At 40.1% G+C, this 18756-nt stretch overlaps 2 protein-coding genes across 4 annotated transcripts in view; both read left to right on the plus strand.

The window, feature by feature from the left end:
• The window catches only part of mapk13 (mitogen-activated protein kinase 13), an 18660-nt gene extending 12092 nt beyond the window's left edge, over window positions 1-6568 (plus strand). The window contains exons 5-12 of the mRNA XM_076878462.1: window positions 1394-1423; window positions 2481-2528; window positions 2839-2953; window positions 3567-3638; window positions 4162-4241; window positions 5072-5150; window positions 5395-5568; window positions 6121-6568. Of these exons, the coding sequence (XP_076734577.1) occupies window positions 1394-1423; window positions 2481-2528; window positions 2839-2953; window positions 3567-3638; window positions 4162-4241; window positions 5072-5150; window positions 5395-5568; window positions 6121-6206 (684 nt within the window). The 3' untranslated portion in view covers window positions 6207-6568. The remainder of the gene's footprint in view (window positions 1-1393; window positions 1424-2480; window positions 2529-2838; window positions 2954-3566; window positions 3639-4161; window positions 4242-5071; window positions 5151-5394; window positions 5569-6120) is intronic.
• Window positions 6554-18286, plus strand: brpf3b (bromodomain and PHD finger containing, 3b). Of its 3 annotated transcripts, none has more exons than XM_076878460.1 (13): window positions 6554-6644; window positions 8728-10283; window positions 10528-10684; window positions 10820-10951; window positions 11471-11599; window positions 11867-12179; window positions 14046-14339; window positions 15023-15625; window positions 15972-16053; window positions 16140-16228; window positions 16338-16432; window positions 16525-16679; window positions 16957-18286. In XM_076878460.1, the coding sequence occupies exons 2-13, from the start codon at window positions 8752-8754 to the stop codon at window positions 17138-17140; spliced, it is 3765 nt and encodes a 1254-aa protein (XP_076734575.1). In that variant the 5' UTR covers window positions 6554-6644; window positions 8728-8751; the 3' UTR covers window positions 17141-18286. The 3 variants fall into 3 exon arrangements, with proteins under 3 accessions (XP_076734575.1, XP_004575450.1, XP_012771548.1); XM_004575393.3 differs by lacking the exon at window positions 6554-6644 and adding an exon at window positions 7346-7705; XM_012916094.3 differs by lacking the exon at window positions 6554-6644 and adding an exon at window positions 7346-7585.
• Window positions 18287-18756: the final 470 nt, after the last annotated feature.

Below are 18756 nucleotides of genomic sequence, written 5' to 3' on the forward strand. Positions count from 1 at the left end.
GCCGTAAAGGCGTGAATAAAGGTTTCTTCAGCCAGGACACGCGAGGGCGTGATATCCCATACTTATGTGTTGTACCTCGTTCCTCTCCTTCAGGGAACAGAAGTTATAGACATAACTAACCGATATCATTTAAGTACATAATAAACATTTTTGGACCCAGTACTGAACCTTGAGGTACTCCACAAGCTATATCCATCAAATTAGATTTATATTCATTTATTTGTACATATTGTTGCCTATTCCCTACATAGCTTTTTAACCAGTCCAAAACCACTCCCCTAAACCCGTACTTTTCCATTTTTTTTTAATAGAATTTCATGATTAACAGTATCAAATGCCTCTTATTATCCATACATTCCGTTATCTTTTCCATTAAATCTATCAGTGCCAAAGCTGTTGATCGGTTGCTTCTGAACCCATACTGACTATCTGTCATTAATTCATATTTTTCCACAAAACTGTCAAATCTTTTTATGAAGAGTTTTTCCAGTATCTTAGAGAACTGTAGTGTATACAATACAGAAATGTATGAGTGGAATCTGTCCTGATAGGTGTGTCATTCTGACCCAAAAAATGTTTGTCCAGAATTTTTACAGGCTCTAGATGTTTTCTGGCAAAGTCTAACCTGACACACATGTTCTTAAGTCTAGTGGCGTACAATTTGTTGCAAAATCTCTGTATTTCCAATCATGAGGGATTTTCTTGATTATCCACTTTTAAAAAATGATACAGCTGATTTCTCACAAGTTTTCTTGACTTGGCTCAATGTTGTGAAGCTGTTTTCAGCCTCATGTTGGCCTCTGTCACTTGGGCTATCGTGTTTAAAATGAGAGTGAAAAGCTGTGAAATACAAATTCAACTAAATCAATGTCACATGTTATTTCAAGCCTCACCTGGGATAAAGTTGCTTATGATTCAACTGTCAATTTGGTTTGAGCCTCAGAATATGGAGGACTGTGTATAAACAATGCTTTAATTCCTAAACAGTTAATGCAACACTTCTTTCAAACCCTTTGGATTAAAGCTGAAAGACTGCAATCACATGTTTTGCTATTTATTAATAATAAAAGATATAATAACAGATTATTAATAATTATCATAAATATTTCATGATTAGGATTTACATGACTGTATGTATCATGTAGCACACAACTTACAGAGAAATTACAGGAGAGTTAGCCTTTTTTGCTTTAAATGAGTCAATGAAACACACAATGCAATGGATATAATTATTAACAAGCCTAGTTATTATTTAAAAGGTATTTGCTGTGTGGCCAAACAGTTATTCATCAAACTCCTCTAATAAAACTTTACTTTGAATTTAGCCTAACTAGGCCTGGTAAAAACTGACAACGTAAACTAAAGTGTTCCTGCTCTGTTTATTCCTTTGCAGTACATTCATAAGGCTGGGATTATCCACAGGGTAAGTACAACTCATTGTCCCATTACAGGAAGCTGAGCTGTTTTGGGAGTACCTTTTTTCCTGTTTTATGATAAGTTGACTTTTTCAGGTTATTATCAATAATAATAATGATAACTTTATCTATATAGCACTTTTAAAAATCTGTATCACAATGTGCTTCACCAGTGTAACACAATAAACAAAGCACTGCACAAAATAAAAAAATGAAAAATTTCCGATCAATAATCTGTAGCGAGAAATAGGCGACTTCCTCAGGTCGGAGGAAGTGACTCACTTCTCCGACCTGATTTCCTCAGACTCAGACTGTAATCTGTGCAGGATTTTGTACCGCACAATGTTGTGACTCAGATTGCAGATTTGGTATTCCTCATGTTCTTTGGAAATATATTTTGTAATTCATTTGTTAAGCAGTCAGATGAAAGCGTGCCCAAACAAGTAGGATGACTTAACTCCTCTAATGCGTGTGCATGTCTGGAGCTGTTAGGTCACACCCTTTAACTCCAGTTCCAAGACGTCAAAGACCTGTCGGTAAAGTAAGAGCCACTTTTGGCTTCCTTATTCAGACTGGGTTGCTACAGTAAGTAGCTCCCCATGTTTGGTGCGGCAGATTTTTATGTTCTTCGTGACACAGCCCCAGAGGGATGTGTGTCCACTCCTGAGTTCAAACCAGGGATCTTTGGCTTGTTAGACAAATGTGCAAATCACTACACTGTGAAGTGTTACCCTGCTGTTACTCCTATAACGCTTAAAGCAGATAAATTTTTATCAACACCTACTGACAGTGATACACTTCTCACACCTTATGTTGCAGCACTAACTGCAGAGTTGAGGCAGTGTGTCTTATAGTCATCTTGTAGTTGAGTCACGATATTGAAGTCCTTGTTTTAAGTCCCCACAACATTCTTGTGTTTGAGTTCAGCTGAGCCATGTGAGACCACAGGAAGCACGTGCACTAAAGCTCTTACTGGCTCTAAGCGCCTGTGGTCCAATCACTGTAATTTCTTCTTAATTACCATTTGGACTAAGTAACCGTCATTCGACTCATTTTCTCTAACAGGATCTTAAGCCTGGAAACTTGGCTGTTAATCAAGACTGTGAACTAAAGGTATGTACTTTCTGCATTACTGCATATGAGAAGCAGTGAGATGATAGGGCAGCACAGGCAGCAGACACAGTAGGACTCAGCAGTCGATGTAATTAACAATATACAGGAGGTAGAAGAAGAAGTTCATTTACATACAGTTGTGCAAACCTACTTGAAATAATCCTGAAACGATAGAATCATTTGTTATTGTTTATATGAGATTGCCATATATATGTATGCAATATTTTATGTGTTTCATTAAAAGTAAACAGCCTGTGAGACACTAAGTACATGTTTGAGATTGTCATCCGTTTCATTGCTGCTGATACAGATCCTGGACTTTGGGCTGGCTCGCAGTACTGATGCTGAAATGACAGGCTACGTGGTGACCCGTTGGTACCGGGCGCCTGAGGTCATTCTGAACTGGATGCACTACACTCAGACTGGCAAGACAATTGTAGCTGTTACATATTCTTTCCCACCGTTCTCTCTGTCGTCTAGAGTTGGCCTCTTGGTGCTGTGACCATTTGTTGTTTGTTACGTGAAAACGTCTCGACACTCCAGCTTTCATTGTTGCATGTATGGTTCTTCAAGGGTCAGCAACTTTTGTAATCCTGTTCCTAGTTCCTGACAAATATTTGAAGTTGCATGGATGTCATCTTGAGAAAAGAAATGTTTGGGGGTTTTTTTTCTCCTCTTAATCTGTTGACACAGATGGTCTGACAGTGCTGAGACTCAATGACAGAACTGTCACTGCAAACCCAGGATTTATGTTCCTTTAGGAGATAGTGGTTTTTCATTTTGTACATAGCATCCACAGAGTGGAGTGTAGCTGCGAAAGCAGCTCTGACAAGTTTAGGATAGTATTACTCACTGAATATTCCCCCTTTCAAAGCACACAACATATTCAGCTCTCTGCTGTGAATAGGAACTGTGCTCTGGCATATAAATGCCACCTTCCTCATTCCTGCTGCACTCAGCTAAACTTATAACCCTCTTGGTGTTATGTATTCTTCATGATTTCTCACTAATGTTACTTTCCTTTGGTGTTTCTTGTAGTGGACATCTGGTCTGTGGGCTGCATAATGGCAGAAATGATCAATGGAAAGACCCTCTTCAAAGGAAAAGATTGTATCTTTTCTTCAGCTTGGTCCATTTACTAAACTTTACCAGCCTGTGTGATAAATAATAAGTTGAATAATGAATGTCAGTATGCAAAGAGAAAGGTATCAAGCACACTTTGTGAAATCCCTTTAAAGCTTTAATATCGCTTTATTAAACCACTGTAATAATATAGGAGATGGAAAGGTGCTTGATGACAAGCTCTATAAAGACACAAAATCAAGCACAAGAGGCAGTTACAGTATATTAATACAGAGCAAAAGCGGCATATTTCCCGAGTCAATTTTTTTCCCCCTACCTTGTTATAAATGCTCCTGCGTTTGTTATATTTCTCTTTTATGTTCTTATTTTGCTTCTGATGCAGCGAACTGATTTATAGCTCTGCTAGGAAATAAAGACATCACAGGTCTTTCTGTGATGTCTTTTTCCTTTATTATTCTGTTTTGCATGCCTGCTTCATATCTCTATGTTCTGCTCACTGAACCACGAATGTAAGAGTAAAAATCCTTGATTCTAATCTGTTTGCTATAAGACATGGACCAGCTGACTCAGATCATGAAAGTAACTGGTGTGCCCGGGCCAGAGTTCATCCAAAAGCTGGACACTCCAGAGGTAGGAAGAACAGTCATAAATATGCAGTTATGCACTAGGAGTACTATCTGCACAGAAAATTTTTACAAATGTCCATTGCCTTTAATGTTAAACATTTTTTTATAAGTGATTTCTCTCAGAGTGAGCATTAAAAAAGCATCATATCTCAGAAAGCATTTGAGCTGTGGTGCACTAGATCCTAAACTGAAACCCATGAAATTAGCATACAAAGTGAAAGTTCCACCGACAGCCCTCTGAGGTAGAAATGTACAGCATACTGCAACCTACAGTGACATACGGGAAATTTTGCCAGACTCTCATGTCCTTTTTTTCTTTACCAGATGTGAGTAGTTAAAATCTAGAAATTGTCCTGAGGGTGGCACTAGAGGAACAGTCAGGGCATTAATAAAAGCCTGTAGTAGGATGCATTAATAGGAAGGAAGTTAAGGCTTTTGGAAAGTCCTGTTTTGCAACTCTATAGGATTTTATAAATGGCCTTAGACTTGTTTCAGCACAATGCTAACAAGATGGCTCACATGCACAAGTGACGAATTGAATATACAGTTCCATCTTTGGAAGTCATATTTGCACAAGGACTATGTAGCTGTATATGAGTATGAAATCAAATATAGTTCTATCTTTGGATTTATTTCATTTTTGCAAGGTGAATAACAAACTATTCAGTTTTACAAAATAACAACATGAAACAATCAGCCTGTCTTTGATAAATGAAGACCTTTTTTATTATTTCATTTTGTAATCACAGTTAAACTAAATCATTGTTGCCATACTTAAAGATTGAATAAAAAATATTCTGTGTCTGGGTATTTGTGTTTGATATCTTAAAACAGGCCAGAAATTATGTCAAGGGCCTTCCTCGATATCCCCGAAAAGACTTCTCAATGTTGTTTCCCAGAGCTAGTGCACATGGTGAGATGCACCTTTTTTTCCCCACATTTTTATTCTTTTTTTAAATCACACTTTTTGTTTCTTTCTTTGGTGTTTTTCTTCTTTGTATGGCTATAATTCGAAAAGTCATTCATGATACCCTGTTAATGAAAGCTTTTCCATTTTCTGGCCTGCTAAGTGATAAATATTCACTCACTTTTTCAGTTTCATGGTTTTTGTATCGTAGTAAACTGGTGCATTATTCCACACTGCTGACCTTTTGTAGGCGTTGATCTGCTGGAGAAGATGCTTGTTCTGGATGGAGATGAGAGGCCCACAGCGGAACTAGCTCTAGAGCACCCATATTTTGACAACTTGCGGGACCCCGATGATTTCCCCAAACCACTGCCATATGATGACAGTCATGACAACGACACATTGTCCCTAGATGAATGGAAGCGTAAGTGGAAATCTTACTATGATAATCATGTCTCTATGTCTTCTCCCTAACTCCTCCTACATGTGTTAAACAATCTGAATGAAACTTACTGTGTAGACTGCCTTGGGTACCAGGATTATCAACATCTATATAAAACTTTTGGGAATTATTTTCATAACACTCAAATCTTTACAAATCCGTGTGCTGATCTCAAAACGAATGGTGATATTACGTCTATGTTACGTATGTGTTTTTGTTTGTAACTCATTTTTGCTAACCAATTTTTAATGCAGTGGCTCTTGGGGGCCACAGGAATATAGTGCCTGGCAAAATAGTGCCTGTTGTTGGTTTTTGTCTTATACAATGAATACATGGCTTGCAAAGAATAATAATAATAAATATATGTATACATTATGGATTGGGGTTTTTTTGTTTTCTAACTATACGCGGTGATAATAAAGATAAAAAGATTAATATTAATAAATGAACATAATGCCATCATATATTTTAAATAATGTACTTGATTTAAGTTGACACCCCGTTCCCTCTTTTTATTTTTCTATTTTTACACAGGATTGTGTTTCAGGGAGGTGAAAAGCTTTGTGCCATTCCCACGGCGGGACTCCAAGAGGAAAAACACTCTGACCATGTCTCCATGATCTGATGAATGTCATGTAATTACTGATGCCCCAAACAACAAGCATACAACCAATTGTGCCCTTGTATATTCTAAGCCTGGATTCATCATATATCTTTTACTCAGTTATATAAATATAAAGCGCTATATAAATCCAATCCATTATTATTATTAGTTAATATCCTGAATCAGTGTTCAAAAGAGTAAAACTGTATCATCCCCTTTTTTTACGTAATGTGCAACTGTTTCCTAAATGTAGCTTGTTCATAGTGTTACACATTTCCTGTCAGTGGATTTTGGTGTGGATTTATTGTAACTAAATGCTACAAGGTTTCTTGTAAGATTTACTGCAATGTTGTTTTCCAATTAAAAAATTCAACATGATGTGGCCTTTCTCATTTGCACAGGAGGCAGCTGAGTTGAATCATCTGTGACATTGCTTGAATATACACTGGACAGGGTTGGTACATTAAGAGACTGTATGTGTATTCATGTATTATGAATATTGTTTCACAATGCAAGATAAATATGTATTTTAATACACGTTCTTGACAGTAATTAATGATGGTGCACCTCTGTGCACATGCTTTGTATATCCAAAGTGACTGGACACATGTACGTTAGTAAATCGTCCAAATATTGTTGATACTCGGGTTTAAATGAAAAACTACACTTTTCACTGACCCTGTGATCTCGCGCGCGAAAATCGTGGTCTAGTGACGTCAGGGGGGATGGCTAAACTTGTCTCGTTTGACTGTTGTCAAGGTAGCCCACAGGTTGCTCGAAAAAGGAAGTGAGACAGTTCTCTCTCAAAATAAATGAATGTAATCGCGTTGGAATGCGATATTCCGACTTTTATATCAGACAAGCTCTACAAATGGCATGTGGTACATCTAAATCAGATAACACATAAATAAAGCAATAAGCATTGTAAGTACAAGCATGAGAAAGAGTATCCCAACCCCAGATACTACTATTTTTCCTTAGATTGCAATGCAGTGAAATACTCTTAAAAGGACATGTTAGATGGGGAAAAGGGTAGATGACATAAGTAGGTGTTATTCAGAGTCGTGTTTGTGGCAGAAGAAAATGCACTCGTTCAATCTTGGACATTATTTTGAAATCTAACCGGAAGTCTTATTATGTTGGGTGATGTCGTTTAGCTTACTCTGGGCTCCAAATTGCTAGCCAACTAGCCGAAGGAGGCTAGTATTCCTCCTTCTCTTAAAATTGGGCCGACAGTAGGGCTTTCTCATATTTTAATGTAGATATATTACTTTTGTTCTCAGTGAGCCGTTGGGATTGACTGCGTGCCTTCCAAGTGCCGTGCTGTGAAGAAACGGAAGCGCTGAAAAATAGCGAAATATACCGGCTATACCAGCAAACTGTGGATTGCTAACGGTAGCTATTAGCTTGGAGAGTATAGCAAGTAAGCCGCCTGGCTAGGCAACCATTACAGCAAAAGCGGCTTCAACCCACCGGGGCTGTCGAGTTACTCCTGTCAGTCAGTTGCCATAATTGGTAAGATGGCATACATTTGCCATTTTACTACCCTTTTGTGATCATTGACAGGCTTAAAAGTTTTAGCTAGTAAGGATTTTTTGTGTCATGCACCTTGTCAATGTTTAAAAATATCAGACAAGCTAACGTTAGTACTACCCAGCTTATAAAGTTAGCAGGCTAGCCTGCTTATAGACTCTCGGCACTTTCATGTTAGTGCCGTTACACTGTTGTTCTTATACCGACACGATGAAATGAAACCCACTGCATCAATCGTACAAAATCAACAACTGTTAAAAATTAAACAGTAGAAAATCTTTGGACAGTGTTTTTAAAACTGTAAATATGGCTGACATTTTTACTCCTGAAATAAGGACACCGCTCTGTTGAGGCTCTAGGATCCTTGAATCTGATTGGCTCTGAGTCGGATCATTTAAGCTTTCCCGAAAGCTGATTGGATTTGACCGCTGTGTTGGGTCAAGCCGTGATAGCAGATGCCAGCAGTTATTAACATATAGTCGAGAATAATCTACACAAGATTTTACTGGCCATGTGTGTTTTGTCAGTAAAGTCTGCTGCTCGGCAGCTAACGTAGTCATTACAGTGGTTTGTTCTGTTAGCTTTTGTTAGCTTTTGTAGGTGACTAAGAGTTTTGAGTTTAGATATGACGGACTGTTTTTACCACAGGTGCTACAGCCTAATATCACCACAGTATTATGTAATGTACGTCGAAGGACTATTTCAATGAGTTAATATGGAAAGAACTTTAGCCACTTGGGCATTAGTGAAGTATTGAGACAGCAGAACAGAAGTATAGGTAGAAAATAAATGGGTAATGACAGCTAGTACAGCATAGACTCATAATAATAAGAAATGTTATGATTGGGATTGGCATTGGGAATTGAGCTTATGATATATATTTCTTCTGAGTGAGAACGCTGGTGTCGTATTTGAATGTTGCATCCCTAAATGCTAATAGAAATTTGTTTTTATGTTTATTATATTATTAATATTTTTATTTTATTTCCTTTTCTAACCAACAGGAGGAAAAGTGTGATTGGTGGCCTATGAGGAAGCCACGTCGAAAAGGCCAAGTGGCCGGAGGAGGTGGAGATGTGAGAAAGTCAAATGGGACATTTGGCGGGCGTGGGGGGGCCCGTCAACGATCACCATCCCCCTACAGCCTAAAAGCTTCTCCAAGCAGAGAAACGTTGACATATGCCCAGGCCCAGAAGGTGGTTGAAGTGGAACTAGAAGGTAGGCTTCACCGAATTTCTATTCTGGAGCCTTTGGAAGTCATTACTGAAGATGAGATGATGGCTCAGGACATTAGTGAGTGTAACAGCAACAAGGAGAACAGTGAGCAGTCATCGCCTCCCACCAGCAGTGCCCAAACAGCCCGCAAACCTGTCACACCACGAAGCCGCAGGAAAGACCCCAAATGTTCCTCTAATAAGTCGCCACCATCCTCCAAGAACAGTTGCCCCAATTCTCATCCGCCATCACCGGAAAAGCTAAACAAATCACAGTATCATCACATGACCCTTCCTGAACCTAAGTTTCGAGTGCTGGAAACCTTTACGCCAGTTGAGGCCCCTCCTCTGCCAGCAGCATATTATCGTTATATTGAAACCTCAGCTGAGGAGGAAACTGAGGCAGAATATGACATGGACGAAGAGGACACTGCCTGGCTGGAGATGGTCAACGCTGATCGGACATCAGAGGGTTGCTCAACTGTCTCAGCAGAAACGTTTGAGCGGCTGGTGGACCGATTGGAGGAGGAGGCATATCTGGAAGCCCGAAGCCGAGCGCCTTCTCAAAGCACTATTGATGATGATGCCTTCTGCTGCGTGTGCCTGGATGACGAGTGCCTCAACAGCAACGTCATCCTCTTCTGTGACTCCTGCAACCTGGCTGTGCACCAGGAATGTTACGGAGTGCCCTACATCCCTGAGGGTCAGTGGCTATGCCGCTGCTGCCTTCAGTCCCCTCAGAAACCTGTTGACTGTGTTCTGTGTCCAAACCGTGGCGGCGCATTCAAGCAAACGAGTGATGGCCGCTGGGCACATGTAGTCTGTGCTATATGGATCCCCGAGGTCTGCTTTGCTAACACAGTATTTCTGGAACCAGTGGAAGGAGTTAATAACATTCCCCCAGCACGATGGAAACTGACTTGCTGCCTGTGTAAGCAGAAGGGTCGTGGTGCATCTATTCAGTGTCATAAAGCCAACTGTTACACTGCATTTCATGTTACATGCGCTCAGCGTGCTGGGCTCTTTATGAAGATAGAACCTGTGCGAGAAACAAACATTAACGGGACTATGTTCTCGGTTAAGAAGACTGCTTTCTGTGAGGCCCATTCTCCGCCAGGACAAGAGACTGGGTCAGATGATGAGAGTGAGGGACGAGTGGTGGGCAGCAGAGGGAGGGCGAGCAGAGGACGGAGTGCCTACACTGAGGGTCCGACAACACCGAAAAAAGGCAGAAAGTCTGACGATGATGCCAAGACAGATAAAAAGAAGGGGAAAAAGAATTCAGACTCAACATCCCAACACACAGCATCACCACAAGTGACAGTGCCTCAGATACCCACGAGCAGGTTAGGTTGTTTGTTTTTTTTGTTGTTGTTTTTTTTCCTTTTTTCCCCAAAATAAGATTGTCTTCTGCAGTTAGCTTGAACATCTGATAAAACAAAGTTTATCAAAAGCAGCAAATTGTTGGAGATTTTTTGATCTAGTTGATATTTCAAATAACCATAATTCACACGTTCTACAGTGAGAAGCCTGAATTGATGTTTGCCATATTGATAGTAACATAATACTGCATTTCCTTCTGTTATATAGGCTGAATATCATCTGTAAAGGAATTATTCTGCAGAAGAAAAATCAGTTCATGCAGAGGCTTTATAAATACTGGTTATTAAAGCGACAGTCGAGGAACGGTGTGCCGCTGGTTCGGCGTTTGCACTCTAACATCCAGTCCCAAAGGAATACTGAACAGGTAAGAGCACAGAAATGAAGCCTTAACACTCTGTAGCTGTTTTTCTAAAATCATTGTTTGCCTTTAAATATGTTTTGATGTTTAATATGTTTAACTATAGTTTGTAGAAGCTTTAAAATGAATTGTACTTTATAGCCTGAAGTGGATGAGAAGATTTCTGCAGCAAGAGACGCACTGAGATATTGGCAGAAGCTTCGCCACGACCTTGAAAAAGCCAGACTTCTAGTGGAGCTCATCCGCAAGAGAGAGAAACTCAAACGAGAGCAGGTAACTTACAAAGATGAACCACCCTCACTGGTTTACATGCTTCATATTTAACGCTGTGAGTTCATCGTGTAAATTTTGAATTAAAAAAAAAAATGTTGGCAAAATGAAGATCTGAAGTACCTTCAAAATGCAGTTACCTAAATAGTTCTCCAGTGTAATCTTTAGTTCTGTTATGTTTGGGTAATCTGCTTTTTCTTGGCCTGTCCTATAGCGTGTATATTGTATGTTGGCATGTCTTTGCCACATGATAATAAACAGGTGGCTGCTATAAACTGATAGGGAGGCAGAGCCGAAAGGAAAGCTATTCATATGAGATACTGGTCACCCAGTTTTGTATGGATCATGAATTGATTGTTGGAAGATTTCTGTTTTGAAAAAAGGTTTATAATGTTTTTATATATAAAAACATTTTCTTGGTTGGTTAACATTAAATCAGATCACTCTGTTTGTCTAGCCTAACCTTTTTTAGATTTGCAATTTCTGCGTAAATATCACATACATGTCTTCTGTCAACTGCAGGTCAAAGTTCACCAGGCAGCTCTGGAAATGCAGTTGACCCCAGTGTTGGCTCTGCTACGCTCCACTCTGGACCAACTACAGGAGAAGGACACAGCCCAGATTTTTACACAGCCTGTGGACATCAAGGAGGTCAGACATTAATTATAACAGATGCGCATGCACACAGTTTACATTGTGTCAGAAAGTGAGAGGAAGTGTGTTCCTCATTCCCCATATAGTTCAATTCCTTGTATCATATTGTCTGAGAATTTAGTAGAATTATACAAAACAGTAACAGTACAGTTTACAAGAATTTACATGTTTTTGTTTGTTTGTTTTTTTGCACAGTGCAGATGTTGTTGTAGTTTAAAACATGCATCCATTCTGATGATAACGTTCGTGCTGTCTTGTCCTCAGGTCCCCGATTACCTTGAGTTTATTAGCCACCCTATGGACTTTTCCACTATGCGCTCTAAACTAGAAAGTCATTCCTACCGCTCAGTGGCTGACCTGGAGGCCGACTTCAACCTGATGGTGTCAAACTGCCTTCTTTACAATGCCAAGGACACTGTCTTTCACCGAGCAGCACTACGTCTTCGAGACCTTGGAGGGGCCATACTACGACATGCACAGCGACAAGCCACCAACACTGGGCTAGACCTAGATACTGGCATGCACTTTCCAGAGTCACCCCAGAAAAGAAACTTTTACAGTTGCACCTGGGAGGATGGTGAGTCAGAGGATCATACTGTGTCTGTCTCTAGTGATTTGGAAGCTGTTGTGTGTGTTCAGTCTGTTATTTCTTCTGTGCCAAAGGATTAGGTTGTTTTTTTGTCAGTATATTCAGATTTTCTAGTTTTGTAACATGTTAATGCTTAAATACCAGTAACACCTTACTAAGAGAACACTGTGTAGAGAGTACACACTATTCTGTGTATACAGTGTACACACTGTGGCTGTTAACCATTATATAACAGTAAATGCTACTGCTACAACAGCAATATTAATACGTACTGCATCTAAGTAATGAAGGTGTAGTTGACAACAGAAATGAGGAGTTATCAGGGTTTTAACCAAAGATTTTGTAATGCCCGAGAGCTGAAAACATCCCGGGTACAAATATATCTTTAGAGTCCGTTAGTTGTTGTTTTTTCTCCTGCATTTTATAATAGGAAAATAAGTTAGTCAGAAAAGTATCCAATCAAAGTCGACTTTGATCACGTTGAAGATATGAATGGTTCAATCTACTTTAATACATGAAAAGTGGACAGATAACTGGCTAAACAACTGAAAGCAAAAAGGTTCGGTAATTGTTTTTTGTTTATTTTTTTTGTAAACATCTTTATAGTGTTATTAAATCTTGAACTGTTTTTATGTGCTAACTGGAATAGTAGGCTAATAAGATTCATTTGCTAAACTTATTGACTGAACTTTATTTCTTCCTAGGCTTAGTAAGTTGCTGGGCTTAAAATACATTTGCTGAAAACCTGGAAATATATTCGCAAAGCTTCATAGTACTTATAATTGCTGAGTAGTTGATGAAGTTCCAGGAAAATAGAGAGCTCTTGGGTTGAGTTTCTTAGAGAGAAAATGGCAGAAAGATGATTTTTTTATTTTTTATTTTTTATTCCTATTTATTCTATTTATCCCCTTTGTATATTTTATTTATATTTGTTTCTGTATTTATATATGTGTGTGTGTGTGTGTGTGTGTGTGTGTGTGTGTGTGTGTGTGTATGTATGTGTGTGTGTGTATATATATATATATATATATATATATATATATATATATATATATATATATATATATATATATATATATATATATATATATATATATATATAAAAACAATTCTGTAACTGTAACTTCGGTCGTTGCTGTGCTTTTTTTGGAAATCGAATTTCCCAGAGGAACCCACCCGAGGGATTAATAAAGTTCTATCTTATCTTATCTCTTATCTTAAGTGTAGTGCTGGCAGTGGAAACTGAAACAACTCTTCATAGTAGGATATTTTGTATTTTTTACATTCTGGTTAGTTGGTCTGATTTTTAAGCTTTTGGACGTTTAATAATCCAGTCAATACTAAAATATATGACATGCAAGTGAGCCAAACACAAACTAAATGGTGTGTTTATTAATTTACATTATCAAATAATGGGTTTAGTAACATGCAGGAAAATATTTTCCTTTAAAAGCTGCCGGTACAGTCAGTTTATTCATTTTTTTCAACAGTTTATACATTGACTGATAGAGATGGATATGAGTTTGGAGGAAGAGATGGTTTAATTAGTATTTCTCACATTTTATACTCAGTTGTAGTTGACTCATGTTTAAGCAAATCATAGACCAGGGACTACAGATGAAAAGGAGTTTTGTATTCATTCTATCATGTACAATATATGTGGTGTCCATGCTATATAATTATTCAGAATAAAATAGAAATAGCACTGCAAAGAGGGGAAATTTTTAACCTTTGAGATCTCTGAGAAAACAAGCCTGGCTGGTCATCTTTGTGAAATGTCAGCATTGAAGTATTATTATCATGTTGTACCTAAGTGTCTGTTTGGGCGCTAACCAAACTCCCTGCTGTGTTCAGTTGACAGCGTGTTGGATCCAGAGAACCGGCTGCATATGACAGTGGAAGAACAACTGAAGGAGCTGCTGGAAAAGCTGGACTTTGTCACATCGATGCGATGCAGCGGTGCTCGAACTCGACGAATCCGCCTGCTTCGTCGCGAAATCAACAGCATCAGGACGGGCAGGCAGGGCCAGTCCCACCGCCACATCCTACACAATGGACATCTCAAAGAAGAGGATGATGATGAGCAAGATGAGGAGGACAACGACAAAGACGCCAAGGCAGATAACGGCCTCACATCTTCAGACAAAGGTGGGCACTGAGAGAGACTTACAGCAATATTAAATTGCCAATTCATGAACCTTTAAAAAGCCACTTTTTTTCAATGAGACCAGTTGTGAACATGAGCTAACGGAACATTGTCCTCAGGTAATTGAGCCAGGGTCCCCCCCACGCACCAACCCCAACCACCCCACTGTCTCCAGTCTAGTAAGTAGGGGCCCACAGAGTCTCGTTAGCCATGGTTGCCTCACAAATCCTCTCTCCCAGTGAACTCTATGTCTGCACCTCTTCTATACATCACTCTCATGGACTCACCACTCTCCATGGCCACATGCAGTCATGCCATATCATCCCACTTTTGACTAAAGGCTAGTCTAGTCAAACAGTCTTGTGTCACCATAGAAGATGGCAGGAGAACTCCTGCTATTTGAGTAAAGAACGAAAGATACTACCATGTTACCATGTTGATGGTGTACAGTTGTGAGAGCAAAGTACTTTTTCACTTGTCTTGATAAGGTCCTCCATATCTAGAGAATCTGTCAATTCCCTCTGGACTGTGGTTAGAGTGTTGGAATGAAGTGTAAATCATTACAGAGTGACACCATTTTCCTGTGTGAATACTGCACCACCGCATCACACTACATACTAAATGGAGATTCATTTAAAACCAATGCTGAGTGAATTGGAATATCATTCGTTTCCTCTCCTTTCAGAGGACCTCAAACCCGCTTCGCCCCCGACACTGGAACCTACAGGGCCGGCTCCTCCTCCACGTCAGGGGGACACACCTCTTGAGCCTCCCACTCTGCGGCCAATCACAGGGGAGCCCCAGTCCCCCAGCTACTCCTGCAAACGCCTTAAGATGGACGGTGACCTCTCAAACGGCACCACAGAGAACATTCATTGCATTAGCGCACAAGAGCGGTCAACTTTGCCACGTCCCAGTTTGCACAGTGAAGGACAGACAGTGACCAACGGTCTGGCAGAGCTAGGCATCACCTCACGGCCCCCGACGGGGGGAGTCGGGCGACGGACCTCCGTGCTGTTTAAGAAGGCAAAAAATGGAGCTAAGTTGTTCAAAGTGCGAGACAATCCTGTGCTGAATGGGAATGGACCACAAGACGAGAATACAAGTAACAACTCTTCAGCACTCAATTCCATAGCCAGCACCCCATCTTCCACACCTTTGACCACTCCAAGCAGAACCCCACAGAAGAGCCCAGGACCCCCCAACCTTAATGAACTATGGACCTCCAGTCGAGACATGTGTTCAGATAGTGAGCCAGAGAAGACACCAAATCACACGCTGGAAAGTGGTGAGAAACTTTGCTTGATTACTGACGTTAAGTTTAAAGTGTTCTGCTCAGAGAGGAGAAGTGACACCTAAAGACTCGCTTGGAAGGGATCACATTTTCTGGATTGGGCTGACTGTACATTTGTTATTAGCTACTAATGCACTGATCACAGCATAGGAATATGTTTTTTTTTCCTAGGTCTACCTGATTGATCAGACAGTTAGCCCTGTATTGTCTAATGGATTTCAATATAACTGAGACAAGAGCAGACATAAGTGCTCCTTATATGTCATCTTTTCTGACTTCCCCTCCTGCTCCTTTGGCTCTTATCTGCTGCTGTTCTGATTGCTCTCGCTCTTACTTTCAGGATTGACCAACGGCTTTAACACGCACAAAGATAGCAGATCCGACTTGGAGTTTAGGTCTTGCCCAGTTCTCCACAAAGAAATGTAAGACATTGTGTGTCTGGTGTTCTTTGTGGTTTGTTTTGCTAACAACTGATAATAAAATTACAATATAATGTATTGTATTACAGCAACTCACCACCCAAACGCAGCCTTGGGAAACCGGCTCTTTCTAAAGTCCCCTTTCTGGAGATCATCAACGGAGACTCGGATTACACCGGTACTTTTTTCCCTCCTGTATCCCAAGTTCTCTTGAAGCTAAGTTGCATTTATGTCCTGATTATTTATTTAGTCGCTGAACTAATTTGAGTGTCACTGTTGTTTGACAGGCAATAGTAGTCAAACATCAGAGGATGAGATGGAGCTGGAACCACTGGACCTGGTTTGGGCCAAGTGTCGGGGATATCCCTCATATCCTGCTCTGGTAATTGCTGATCTGACTTAATATCACTATTTAATATGAGCGTTCAGCTCAGGGTGTAGCTTAAATTCCCTGTTGGGCTGTGTTTGTTTCAGATCATTGACCCCGAGATGCCTGAGGAGGGCCTGCTGCACAATGGGGTGCCGATCCCCGTCCCACCCAAAGATGTCCTGTGTCTGGGGGAGCAGCGGCAGGAGGAGATGAATGAGAAACTTTACCTGGTGCTTTTTTTTGACAACAAGCGGACATGGTGAGTTTAACATAAACATTGCTGTTATGCAATGCTCCATTTATCACATGGAGGTCAGAAGTGTTTGGTTAGTGAAACCTGATACATTTTCCACAGGTGTATCATGTGATGAAAAGACAAATGGTGGAAAGTTTGTTTGTCTTTACAAATAATTTGAAAATTGTTTGTAGATAATTCTTTAGATTTGAATTTTATTTTTAAGATTAAGATTTAAGATTTTATCACTCTTGATAAAAGGCTGTAATAATAATCCTAACCTCTGTCATGGGTGTTGTAGGCAGTGGCTTCCGCGTGACAAGGTGACACCCTTGGGCGTAGATGACACAGCTGACAAGCTGCGCATTATGGAAGGTCGCAAGTCCAGCATCCGCAAATCTGTCCAAGTGGCATACGACCGCGCCATGATTCACCAGAGCCGGGTGAGCCACAGCCACGGCTTTGTGGCTTCCGGGTACCTGTAGGGGGCCTCTGTGAGCACTGTGTACACCCACAGTTGGCCGATATGCATTTTCTCTTTGGTCTTAAAGCAGCAGGTGGAGCTGTTCCTGTTGCCGGTCGAATTCATATTCACACTGTGGTCCGAAAAGAGGTTGCCGTGGCACCGAGTCCTGGACTGTAGTTTATTACCAAACCACTAGTGTCTGACACACAGAGGACTGGTGTTTGCCTCTGTGTCATTGTTGAGGAGGTGGAACTCCTGACGTGAATGAAGTTACCTTTAGGTCCCGTGTTGCTGCAGTAAATTCCCCATTCAGGGTTGTATTGAGGTGTTGCTTACTCCTCCTGGATGTGCTGATGTAAAAGAATTCCCGTCTATTTTGTATAATGCTACTGCTGCCAAGGAATCAAGTAGTCAGAAGAGATTTGATATATTTATATGAGCTGCAGAAGACTAATGAATGCATCACTGCCATCTTTTATACAATAGCTTTTTACATTTAAATCTTTTACAGAGACAATTGTATATTATAAAGGCACACTTTGTGTACATATGTAAGTGTATTATCAAACTGAATTTAATTTAATGTTGCCGTTTTAAAATGCGTATTTCAATCAACCCACAAGGGACAAAGCCAGGCTGTGTATATTTGTGGAGATTTAATAATTCCTGACTTGCTGCAGTTTATTTAGCTTGTCTTTGATGTAATTTCAACTGTGTTGTGTGCGTGTATGTGTGCGTACGTTCTGGGCATACAACACAATGAGCCGTTGTTCTTTATACTTGTATTCTCTTTTTGATACAGAGAGAAATAATTTATTTATGGAAGACAGAACTATAGAAATAAAGCTATATTGGTTAAAGTTGACAAAAATCTTATTTAATGGCGTGAGGATTTAAAACCATGCAGCCAACATTTTTAAATGGATGACATCACATGTTTAGTTTCAGGATTTTACTTTAGACCAACATTTGCTGTCCCCACCTCCCAGAGGATTCTATTTATTACAGAGTTCCCTATTTTATCAAATGGACAAATACACCTTCATAAGCTTGTACTACCTGCATATTTTACCTGCTCACCAAATATTTTGTCTGTAACCAGTATTTCCTTATTTGGGGAAATAAATTCTATATTAAAAAAAGAAAAAAGCTTTTGGGATACTTACCTGGAGTTTTGTGTTCTTCTTATTTAATACTGATCGATAAAGCATTCATTGTTATGTACACCTGTTCAACTGCTTGTTATTGACACTATCTCATTGACCAATCACATGGCAGCCTGCTGAAGTTCAACCATCTCTAGGGTTTACAAAGAATGGCCCTCCAAAAAAAAGAAATCCTCTAGTTCTCTGCAAAAGAACTATAAATCAGAGGAGAAGGGTCAGATTGCTTCGTGCTGATTAGAAGGCAGCAGTTACTCAGATAACCACTTCTAGTGACCTGATATGCAAAAGAGCATCTCTGAACACACAACACGCCAAACTTTGAAGCCGTACAGCAGTAGAAGACCATACTTGGTCCCACTTGTGTCAGTTAAGTACAGAAAACAGAGGCTACAGTTCTCGCCCGGTGGCGCCAGTGTCCGGCAGCCTCGCCTCTGTCAGTGCGCCCCAGGGCGGCTGTGGCTACACTGTA

Source organism: Maylandia zebra, linkage group LG20 (genome assembly GCF_041146795.1).
Source record: "Maylandia zebra isolate NMK-2024a linkage group LG20, Mzebra_GT3a, whole genome shotgun sequence".
Taxonomy (NCBI): domain Eukaryota; kingdom Metazoa; phylum Chordata; class Actinopteri; order Cichliformes; family Cichlidae; genus Maylandia; species Maylandia zebra.

Coding starts and splice junctions, on each gene's coding strand:
- brpf3b (XM_076878460.1), top strand. CDS start 8,752: ATGAGGAAGCCACGTCGAAAAGGCCAAGTGGCCGGAGGAGGTGGAGAT. Junction 14,340..15,022: donor CCTCACATCTTCAGACAAAG/GTGGGCACTGAG, acceptor CTCTCCTTTCAG/AGGACCTCAAACCCGCTTCG. Junction 16,433..16,524: donor ATCCCTCATATCCTGCTCTG/GTAATTGCTGAT, acceptor TGTTTGTTTCAG/ATCATTGACCCCGAGATGCC.